General features: G+C 39.6%; 4 protein-coding genes across 4 annotated transcripts; 2 read left to right on the top strand and 2 right to left on the bottom strand.

The window, feature by feature from the left end:
• Positions 1–304: 304 nt before the first annotated feature.
• LOC108602588 (maker178) lies at positions 305–1,543 on the bottom strand. Its single transcript, XM_017990727.1, has 3 exons — positions 1,051–1,543; positions 717–996; positions 305–609 (listed from the first exon to the last, which is right to left on the bottom strand). The coding sequence occupies exons 1-3, from the start codon at positions 1,501–1,503 to the stop codon at positions 425–427; spliced, it is 918 nt and encodes a 305-aa protein (XP_017846216.1). The 5' UTR covers positions 1,504–1,543; the 3' UTR covers positions 305–424.
• Positions 1,544–1,920: 377 nt separating this feature from the next.
• Positions 1,921–4,547, bottom strand: LOC108601905 (armadillo-like helical domain-containing protein 3). Its single transcript, XM_017989881.2, has 5 exons — positions 4,418–4,547; positions 3,680–4,341; positions 3,242–3,616; positions 2,609–3,189; positions 1,921–2,551 (listed from the first exon to the last, which is right to left on the bottom strand). The coding sequence occupies exons 1-5, from the start codon at positions 4,469–4,471 to the stop codon at positions 2,142–2,144; spliced, it is 2,082 nt and encodes a 693-aa protein (XP_017845370.1). The 5' UTR covers positions 4,472–4,547; the 3' UTR covers positions 1,921–2,141.
• Positions 4,548–4,780: 233 nt separating this feature from the next.
• On the top strand, positions 4,781–5,786 carry LOC108602211 (ubiquitin-conjugating enzyme E2 N). Its single transcript, XM_017990258.2, has one exon. The coding sequence runs from the start codon at positions 5,045–5,047 to the stop codon at positions 5,498–5,500; it is 456 nt and encodes a 151-aa protein (XP_017845747.1). The 5' UTR covers positions 4,781–5,044; the 3' UTR covers positions 5,501–5,786.
• Positions 5,787–9,544: 3,758 nt separating this feature from the next.
• Positions 9,545–9,909, top strand: LOC108602622. Its single transcript, XM_017990760.1, has one exon. The coding sequence runs from the start codon at positions 9,561–9,563 to the stop codon at positions 9,864–9,866; it is 306 nt and encodes a 101-aa protein (XP_017846249.1). The 5' UTR covers positions 9,545–9,560; the 3' UTR covers positions 9,867–9,909.
• Positions 9,910–11,528: the final 1,619 nt, after the last annotated feature.

Here is an 11,528-nt window from a genome sequence, read left to right as displayed (position 1 = left end):
CTTAAACTAAACTATTTTCTTGTATTTGTATTATGTATGCTAAATGTATGTGATGATGTATTTTTTTTTTGTCCAAACCATAACAAGTCAAATGTAAAACCCAAAAAAAAATAAAAAATATACCCATATATGGAAATAAAAACTTTTATTCATTTATATTAAAGTAATAGGGGTTATACAAGAAAGTTCAAGCAAGCAGTAACATAAATTTTACAAAAAGAATAAGAAATCATAGCTTTAACTATACAACAGATATGTACTTAATATTCTTTAAAGAAACGCATGGTTTTTTAAACTTTGACAACAATTATTGTGCCAATTACAAAAAGCAATTTAAACAAAAAAGGAAGTAAGGTAATTCTTTGGAGATCAGTATAAAGATCTTAATGCTTCAATGAGCAGTATGATTCTAGAGAACTTGAACTTAATGCTCTTTAAGTATATGCACATAAAGTTCCTGAAGATCCTCTGAACGCCAGCCACAGTGCTCACATAAAGCTTCATCTATCTGTTCCTGGTGCACCTCGACCAGGTGACTGCGGTATTTGGGATATGTTGAAAATTCAATGGGAGTGTTATTTCTACCACACACCAAACATAACCAAGGACCTACAAAACCAAAATATATTAATCTACAGTTTATACATATCAACTATGTATGCTTGAAACTAATGTTAATGATAAAATAGGATTACATAGTCTGTTTCAGAACTCACCCATGATATTCTCAGCGCCCAGTTCGGATAGCGCATTCACTGCTCTGTATCCGTAACGACGCAGAGGGGGTGTTGGTGCTAGTGTCTCCAGGCTTAAGTTCGAAGCGTCTGAAGAAACATCGGAGCTGCTCGAACTCGAAGAGCGCGACTTACGCATGAGCTTCCTTATAATCGCATCGCGTGCTTCGTTGCCTTTCATTAACATGTCGATAATCACATATGGCGAAATTAATTGGATTCTATTTAATTTGTGCTGCAGCTCATCGATCTTTTGTTTAAACTAAATAAAAACTAAATGTAAAACAAAATTAACTTTTTTTTGCACTTAACTTACCAAAGTTATTTCAGTTTCATTTTCGCTGATTATTATTTTAGACGCATTATTGTCCGCTATCAGCGTTTCCAGTGAAATCAGCAAAACACTTTTCTCCTTTTTGCTTTCATCATTTTTAGTTTTCTCGTCTTCCAGCTCCTTCATAGCAACAGCATATTGAGCTTGTAGCGTTTTCAAATTTTGGCTTAGTTGCATGATTTGTTTATCCAAATATAGTTTTACCCGATTGGCTTTTATCTTATATACGCGCGACTTTTTATCCTCTTCCAAATAATAAATGCTTAACTCTTGCAGTTGCGTTTGCAAGCTTTGTACTGTGCGCCTTTCTGTCGCCAGCTCAGCTATTAGCGAATTTACATATGATACATCATATAAAGCGAGTCCTGAATTCGGTTGTTCCGCAGAAGCCAGATTATAAAATCCGTAAACACCCATACAATTCGTATAGTTCATGTTTGCAACAGTTAATATTTGAAAATGCACGACGGAATACTTGTGCCTCGTTTTTGACATTTACTGTTGAATTAATGACAAGCTAGCGTTCTCGTTGCTCTGCTCGACTGCGAATAAATCGCTAACTAGCTAGAAATGGCTATATTTGAATCTATCTGCAAAATCTATAACTGGCGTTAAAATTTAAAAGTGTACACAAATTTGGGACAAAGTTGGGCACGACGTAATTTTCATCGTTGGTGGTAATGCTCGTCTCCAAATTTTATGTTGGCCGAGCCGCTCGAAAGAAATAGAAACCATTCTATCTTGTTTAGTTAGTGGCAAATTAAATTTTAGCTTGACGAGCAGCTCGGCCTACATGCTCTACTGTGGATGCTTTATACATGCATTTATAATGATAAATATTCTCGTTGCATATATATGTATGTAATTCTCATATAGGTATATTTTTTGTAGGTAAATATGCGTGATTTGTATACGTAAGTGCACTGCATGACAAATAAATTTAACAAAACTCACAAAAGCACTTTTAATCTTATAGATTATGTCGAGTGTATGCTTTTTAAGACATGTGAATTACAATTAATATAACTAGGCGACAGGAAACAGCTGATAACAGTCTTCAATTCTGTTAGCTTCTACGCTGACGAAGGTGTCGTCGCCGCTTGTGGCGTGGCAACAGTCGCTATAATCACTTCCTGCTCTGGAATAACAGATACAGCCTCCTTAACATAACCATAGATGTGTTTACGCGAATCGTTAACCACATCACGCACCATGGCCTGGAAAAAGTTGCTGTGCAGCGGCGCTTCGGCATAACGTTCATACTGATCCAGCGAGTCCTGCAGCTTGAGCGTCAAGTCGTAGTTCTTGCGCACAACATCAAGTATTTGCTCTTCGGTGGGCGTGGACAGCCCCTGCTCGGCCAGCCACTCTTTGATTTTATTTTGAAAATGCTTCACTATGGCGAGTATGTTGACAAGAGCATTCAGTAGCTTTATAACGTCGTCCTTGTGCTCACATTCGGGCATCGTTGTATAGCGTAAGACTAGAAAGCAACACAAAATTAAAGCATTTATATTGTTTATGCACTCAAGTCGCTTACCCATGGCATGTATTTCAGTAAATACTTTCTCTTCGCGATTTAGCTCATAGTAGAGCTCATCATAGCTATTTGTTGTGGCCAGAAATGTGTCGCCATATGTTATAAAGAGATTAAAAATATTCACCACTTGCAGCGACAAGTGAAATATATTGCACTTTTTGACCAGTGTTTGCTCCTGATTCACCAAAAAACGTAACAGACCAATCAAGGCAGACCAAAGCTCCTTCCAGGGATAATTCAAACGCACGCGACAGCGTTTCTGATAACATAAAATGCGATGTATTATGCCTATGCATAGCAAATAGAGTTCCATAGGGAACTTCTTCATTAAATGCGAGACTATAAACTCCACCAGCAAATCCAGCAAAGTGGCTGCCAGCGGCTGTGATTTGCACACACGATCCACGTTCAGCTTGCGATGACGCATTTGGGCTCGATGCAGCATAACTTTAAAGGTCAAGTTGTTGTCGTGCATCATGGAATTGGCATACTGATCCTCTGAGATGCAGGTGAGTATGAGAAAGCAAAGCTTCAGATTGGCAATGCTGGACTCGTTCTTGTTGTCCTGCATAACAATGGAGCTGCAAGCAGAAAGATTAGCAAAAGCAGCTGTGCATTGAAATTTAGACTTACCAATATTGAAACACAGCCACTAGTAAATTTGTAGGATACTGTGTCATATCTATAATGGGCGCATTGGCCAAATCAGGCACAGTTTGTGTCAGACTTAAGGTATTGCTGGGCGAGGGTGGCGCGCTGGACTCTGCTTGCGTGTGAGCCAGTGTGGTTATAAAGTTACGATTCAAATGCACGGCCTCGTAGAGCGCCAACAGCAGTCCATTGTTAGCTTTAATTTGCTGCACGCGTTCGCAGCCCTCGTCAGAGACAAACATGTTGCCCACCATGCTGGACAGCGAGGAGAACCAGGAAGATGACTGCACATTGTTCAGGCTTTGCATATACTGGCGACAGAAATCTATAAGCGATTGCGAAATCATTTGCCCATAACTGCAAAAAAGAAAAAGGTTAGTTTACATTGCGTGTAGTGCAAGCTTGAGATTAGAAAGTTACCCATTCAGTGCCAACTCATCAGCTAAAATGGAAAGCTGCACTACATACGGATTGGTGGCTTCATGCTTGCGATAGTTCACCAGTATAGTAAGCAATATAACAATGTCATGTCCATGCTGTGCGCGTGTTGAGGGATCGCTTAGTAGGCGCACAAACGCATCGAAGAGACTGTGCATCATCAGGTACTCGAAGAGCACATTTTGACATACATCTGTGCCTGTGACCAGCACCAACAACAATTTCAGGCACATGAAGCGCGCATTTTCAGTCACGTCAGCTTGCAAAATGCGATTACAATACTGCATTAGCAGCTTGAGCCACTCATCCATTTGCTCATGTGCAAAGATCTCGTTCAATATGTTGGAACTGGCGTCCGCATTGCATTTCTTGTAAATGCCATAGAATAGCGAGCAGAGCGTTTGCAGACTGTTGCACAAACGCTTCGGATGGTCCTCTTTGCTTGTGTCCAGCATTTCGATGCATTTTTGGAAAAGTGTATTTAGATTCGGCTTCACCAGCTGCAGCTGTTCGTTGTTTAGCTTGCTGACTTGCTCCTCCAGCGATTCAAAATTGGGCTGCAGCAGAAAGAACTCGTGCCAGAACTCTGCATTGTCCACGCTGGGGTCTTCACCACGACACAGTAGCTCGTAGATGTAAACAACCTGGCATGGGCATGGCACAATAAAAACAAAAACATTAAATTACGCATGTACACATTTATTTGCATGCGGGTAGCACCTTTTCTTTGGGCCGCTTTGTGGAGCCGCTGCCGCTACGTTTGCGTGACGTCATATTAAAGCAGTGTTAATGAAATAATAGTAATAAGCACTTATAATAATTAATGTTTTTAATTTAGTTGTCTTGTTGCTGTTTCTGCTGGTATCAATAGTCAGCTGTGTGAAAGAGAAAGGCGAGGCATTCTCTATCGATATGTGTTGTTGCGATATTAATCGAAACATCGGCTGTTAGCACTTTGAAACACTATTTATATTCACTATCAATGTGTTTTGTGGCGATATTTTTGTTAATATCGGCTTTCGCACTTTTCAACACTATTCATCGATGTTATCGTAAATGAAAGGGCAATAATTTTTTCTCATGCCTCACCACTCGCACAGCATATTCGACCAAGTGTTGTCTGAAAGTAAAAATAACAATATTTTAACTTCGTAATAGAAAAGTTTGGCTAATTTAACTATTAGCAGAGCACCAAACGTCTGCCCAAGCAACATACTTTGTTGTTGAGAGTTTACTAGTAGACGTTTGTATTGCCTCTTCAAGTTGCGTGAACAGCAGCAGCGCAGCAAAAACAACAACAACAATAAAGGCCGTAACAAAAGTTGGCAGGAAAAAACGCTATTAAACATGTCCAGTCTGCCACGTCGTATTATTAAGGAGACGCAGCGTTTGATGCAGGAGCCAGTGCCCGGCATTAATGCTATACCCGATGAGAACAACGCACGCTATTTCCATGTGGTAGTCGCCGGTCCCAATGACTCGCCCTTTGAGGGCGGCGTCTTCAAACTGGAGCTATTTCTGCCAGAGGACTATCCCATGTCGGCTCCAAAGGTGCGCTTCATTACAAAGATATATCATCCAAATATAGATCGCCTGGGCCGCATCTGCCTTGACGTGCTGAAGGATAAATGGAGCCCGGCTCTGCAAATCCGCACCATTCTGCTATCCATCCAGGCGCTACTCAGCGCGCCCAATCCCGACGATCCACTGGCCAACGATGTGGCCGAGCTCTGGAAGGTCAATGAGGCTGAAGCCATACGCAATGCACGTGAATGGACAGCAAAGTACGCGGTCGAGGACTGAAGCATCAAAACCGGGGGAAACGTATGGAGTGCGGATGCAGTTGAACAAGAGATGTGGAACCGCAACAGAAACGAAGGATGAAATCAACAGTTTTTTAGAATACACATTTTTTATATACGCAAATAAGTAGAAGACGATGGATACGATGGATTGAGGATAAAATGATGATAATACATAATACAAATATGAATGCTATGCTATACGTATAATACAAAATTCTATGTAAAACATTGCATTATATTTTCAAATAAACGCGCGATGGTTGCATAACTATTATAAAACTGTACAAGTTCATCAAAGCTTCTAAATTAACTAGTTATTTTAGTTGTTTACTATGATAGCAGCAGCTCTCGTCGCTTGGTGCGTCAGGCAACTTGCTGACTGCCAAGCCCCCAAATAATAAGAAGAACGTATAAGAGTTAAGTTCAGCCAACTTTTTGATACACTTTACATAGCAACAAACACACCTACGCACTCACACACATACATATAAAAAGCTTATGCGTCACTGCATATTATCGTTATAGCGTCATCAATTGCACTACGTTGGCTATATAGAAAATTGAAATGTATATATTTCCCTATTTATGCATACGACAAATCCAAATGTTTTTGAATCGCTGTTGTTTTCTGGAATTTTCTACATACTTAACAGCTTTCTACCAGGCATAGTTCGCTTAACCGCCAACAAAATTAATTCTTTTAAATGTTTTGAATTTGCCGCCATGCGCTGCGCATAATTGAGTTAGCAAAGACGCACACCCAGCAGTAGAATAAAGCAATCAGTGCTGCCAATCAAACTAAGGAAATACAATCAGCTGGCAACTGTAACAGTCTGTGAGCAGTTGGCAACTCAGCTCAGTTAAAACAGAAATTTAAATTTAATGATTAAGCAGCTTGTTTTGTTAATTTCCACTTGGCTACAGCCTGTCTATACATCTAATAACTAATTTGGATGAACTAGAGCAATAGATTGTATATATAAAGTAATTATATTAGAATTTTTTATTATTACTACGCTGGCAACTCTTGCATTGTTTTGTTTTAATTTCCAGCACACACATGCATATTAATATCAAAGTGCAATAATATTTGAAGAATAATAGATTTGTGGAATATATAACAATTCAATAGAAAAGTGCTGAGCCTTACTTATTTTGCAATATATGGCAGATATATGCATTGAGCTTTGATATTTATTGGACAATCGCAAGCATCCACTGTTTTTATATATTTTATGTTTGTGATAGCAATGCAACTCACATGTCTCAACAAATTGGACATGACAATGCAATGTGCTGGCAAAGATTTTTTATTGGGCATACATTTTATTTGTTGTTATATTTTTTCGCTTTTCTTTTGACCCTTGCAGCAATCGTGAGTTGCATGCAATATATTGTTGGGAAAACAATCACTGTGGTCTAAGGATTATCATATATTTATATTGTTGTTTAAATTTGTTTTCAGCATGGAATGGCTTTTTATATATGAAATACATATTTATATTATTTATTGTGCGCCACTTGCGGTTGAACGTGACCTTGCGTAGCTCTTGAGCGAAGCTTAAGTGCCACTACAGAGGTCAATAAACTTTTGTTGAGACAGACACTTGAGTTTGTCTGTCTCTATATAAAAGCTGCTGTTGTGGCAGCTAGATACTTACAGTTTGCTACAAAGAGTTCAACAATGCAATACACAGGTGACAAAATCAAATCGAGTGTAAATTAGCAATCGAATTAAATAAATTTCTTTTGTAGCTATTTTATTGCTGCTCAGTGCTTGCCTCTCGCTTGGCAGCTGTCAATGCATCGATACCTTTGAGCCTGGCTGCCGCAGTCAAAGCGAGCTGGGCAATGCCTATCGCCATTGCATAGATCCTACCAAATATTGGATATGCCAAGGCTTAAATACGCGCGCTGTACTGCGAAAATGTCAAAGCAATATGGGCTTCGATCAAAATGTGCACGCATGTGTGCCTTGGATTACTTGGGTGTGGGCACCCTGCGTGGAGCCACCCACCAGGCCAGTGGATTGGCAGCCCTGCGTGGAAAATGCAGCACAGCCCAGCAGCTCAAATTAAATAATAAATATTTGAAACATTTCCACTAAAAGTTGACCCAGTAAACAATAAAAAAGTAAACTATACTAATGTCTTATTTATTTTATGCTTATGCTTAAGCTTAATGAATGAATAATGATAAAATTATTTACCTGCTTGTGTTTCCAGCGAAGACTTCCGATAAACAAAAGCAGCAGATAAGATAAACATTCGCAAATGGGCGTGTACTTATCTGAGTGATTCACATTTATGTGCCTGGTGACAATTTCAATTTGCAACAGGCTTTAGACTTATGGCCAGCCATGCCCCAAAGCCAACGCCTACATCAATCGCCAAGTGCTGATGCCTTTTGACAGCAAATCGCTTGTTGCAACATATGTATATAGTATATATAGTAGTACGTTTGATTGTCTGTAAATCAATATTGATGTATTTGGCAACTGCGCCAATTCCATTTCGCTTCGATCAGCTTTTGCGCCCACACAGAGAGTTGAAAATGTTGGAATTTTTTTGCTTTTGAGTTTTTTTTTGTCAGCTATCATTCAAACCCTTTGTCAGCACAAAAGCGTTGTAAAAAAATTAAAAAAAAATTGTTGCAGAGAAAAATGTTGCCACATATTTTTGAGCTGGCTCCATAGTTTTTATATTGTTGGGCGTTCAAGTTGCAAGCACACACAACAGCAAAAAAATTTATTTGCATGCTAAAGAGCAAAAAGAAAAATAAAAAAAAAAAAATAGTCAGGCGGCAGCAATGGTGCCGCAAATTGCAAAATACAATTGCATCATCATATGTGGAAACACTCGTAACATATTTTCTGTAGATTTATTTAATAACATGCCATAAAAAGTGAACTGCAGCGCCATTTGCTTTATATATGCGAAATTGGATATGCTTAGCTATATAAAAAAAATGCTGGATTAATTAATTTCATATGCAGGGAATGCTTTTTAGTAAAAGAGTCGTACAAAGTGTGAAATTTCCAGCTAAAAAATTACGTATACGCATGTAATAAAAGTATAATAAATAGCATAATGAAATTAAATAAAAAGCAACAATTTTTTGCTGTGCTTTGTAAACAAATTAAAAGCATAATTTTAAATATTAATAAAAAATTTAAATTCGAACGTGCAAGTGCAGCAACTATAAATTTTTTAGTCTAAATCTGCGCATAACTTTCAAATGCTACAAATATCTACACGAATTAACATAAATCACAGGAAGACGCAAGGATAACAATGTGAGCAGGCAGCAGCGTTGTCCTTGCTCGTACGACTCGTAGCCTGTAGCTTCATTTAATGGCAGCACATTAATAACCTAATTTAATTTATGGCCAAAAGCACAGCACAAAGGCCGAGTGTGCAAAGTGCGCAACAACCTGCCCGCATCCCACCCACGCGCCAGACAGCCTTGCCCCAAATTAGCCACAGCCAGGCTCAACTGCAGGCCGCAATGCAATGGTGTTGGGCAATTACTCAAGTGCGCAGCAACTAATGCGCCTTAAGGCGCCAGCGAAAAGCTCTTGCTAGGTCTATGGAGAATCATTTTGGGCTAGAGCTAGGGCCAGGTGATATTTTTGCAAAAATACCTTCAAGGCAGTTCAGTACTCAGTGTTTTGAATTAATTAGCCGCCTTGTTGTTGTTCCGCCTTGTTTGCGCGACTTGGCAGCGCGCTATCTCTTTGAAAATAATTTACAGCTGACGCTGGCGCTAGTCATGAATATGCAAGCAGTCGAAGCTTCGAGCAGCCAGCAACCTGGAGAGCAGACCACAACAAGCTGCACAAACAAACAGCGCCATAAAGCAGCCCACAACAACCCACAACAGCAAAAGCAACAACAACGACTTAAAAGCCACCATTAAGTTCCTAACGCTTTACAGCCTCACTTCACGCTCGCTTGTTTTGATAAGATTACGCACAGACGCAGCCAGCCCAGTCAGTATAAAAGCAGCTCCATCAGCTTGCCATAGGTCAGTCTTAGACACAACTCAACAAACTTACAATGAAATTTGCACTATTGCTTGCTGTATTCCTAACTTTGGGCCTTTGCAGCGTCTGGGCTTGGCCTAATGGCCAAAGCTCCAGATACACTGGTCAGCCTGGCTGCCAAACGGAGCAGGAACTGCAAGTGGGCGTCTATCGTCACTTTAAGCGCAAGGATGCGTATTGGCAGTGCACGACGCTAGGACAACCAGCTAGCATGCAATATTGCAAGAATGAAGAGGGCTATTTGGATGATCAGAAGCAGTGTGTGCTTTGGAAGGATTGGTATTATACACCCACAGTAATGCCACCCACTTTGGCATAAATCAATCAATAAAATATTACAACAATAAAATATGCATGCTTAATCATACAATTTGTAGCTTTAATTCAAAAGGCACATACAGCAATTAAAGGTCAAGCATGCCGCATAAATTAATTCTAATCAATTATTAGGAAGCTATTGATTGTTACTAATGTGGTTAAGCAATGTGTTAACTGCCCTCAACAAAAAACCAATAAATAAATAAATCGAAGCAGCACAAAAAGTAAATAAATAAAAATAAAATTGTTTGCCATTTAATTAAAAACAATCTTTGGGCTGTTGTCATTATGCTAGCTGCCTGTCTGTGTCTGTGTGTGTGTGGCATGCATTGAAATGTAGCATAAGCTGCTTTTGGTGGCAAGCGCTCTGGCCACGGTCAGACGCGTTTGCATGATGCTGCTGTTGCCGCCGCCGCCAAAGGATTTGCATTTGTTTGTTATCCTTTTGGCCCCGCGTGGAATGATGCGCGCAACAATTACGCAGAGTGCGTGTGGTCAATGTATTGGGATTTGGAGGCATGCCTCCAATGTTACGCCTCTTGCCTCGTTTACTGGCTGGCTCGTTTTAATAATTTTTAATTAGCAGCAACAATTTTGTGCACACTCCTGCAAATTGGTTTTTAATTAAGTTTATTTTGCATGCCACACCCCACCCCAGCCCATGCCACACCCACACCCCATACATGCACCCAAATCCCCTTTAAGTACAACGTGCAATTATTTTGTTGTGGCATGCACACAAACGTTGTTGCAACGTGGCGCGTGCTTTGAGCTCTGCAGCAATTTTGTGAAATGAAACGTTTTTGCAGCAGCAGCAGAGCTGCTTATTATAACTGCCATACATATATAATCCAAAGTTAATCAGCTTAATCGCTAGATTTATGCGTGCAGACAAAAATCATGAGCAGCATTAAAATTAAAAATAAAAAGCATTTTAATTAATTTCTGTTTAAGCCAAACTAAATAGAAAGCTTACAAGGTAAGCAGGCTAGTGTTGAAAAATGTAAACATGATTTAAATTTAAAAGACTGTGGATGACACTGAGTTTGCTGCATACACTGCTAAGCAAATCTTAAAGATTAACATTAACAGCAGCTGCAGCTTAACAGAGGGGCGCGAATCATATGAAGATCGTTTAAGTTCAAAGCAGACAGACATATGTACATAACTTAAGCTTAGTTTAAATAAATAATGCGCAATAAAAATTATAAATATTTGTAGGCCAAAGCCTGCGAAACATATTTTGATTAAAAAATATTTCAATAAGTGCCAGTAGTAAAAACAATTTGTTTAACAATGCAGATTATAGTTTTAATAGGCCTTTAAATTTTATAAAATGTTTTTTAAATGCAGTTCATTCGTTCTTGGAAGCGGTTTATCAGCGGCTTAGTAATATCCGTTGGGCCGGCTTGGTGGCTGCACTGTTGGAGTCCAATACCACTCATCCCAAGGCACACACGACTTCACATCATCCAAATAGCCCTCGCCATTCTTGCAATATTGTAGACTAGCTGGTGTTCCCAGTGTCACGCACTTCCAATAAGCATTCTTGCGTTTCCAGTGGCGATAGTTGCCCACTTGAATCTCCTGCTCGGTTTGGCAGCCAGGCTGTCCAGTGTGCTGATCCCAAGCCAAGACGCCACAAAGGCCTAGAGCCAGGAAT

The sequence above is a fragment of the Drosophila busckii genome, chromosome 3R (genome assembly GCF_011750605.1).
Source record: "Drosophila busckii strain San Diego stock center, stock number 13000-0081.31 chromosome 3R, ASM1175060v1, whole genome shotgun sequence".
In the NCBI taxonomy this organism is placed as follows: domain Eukaryota; kingdom Metazoa; phylum Arthropoda; class Insecta; order Diptera; family Drosophilidae; genus Drosophila; species Drosophila busckii.
This window is presented reverse-complemented; position numbering and strand designations above follow the sequence as displayed.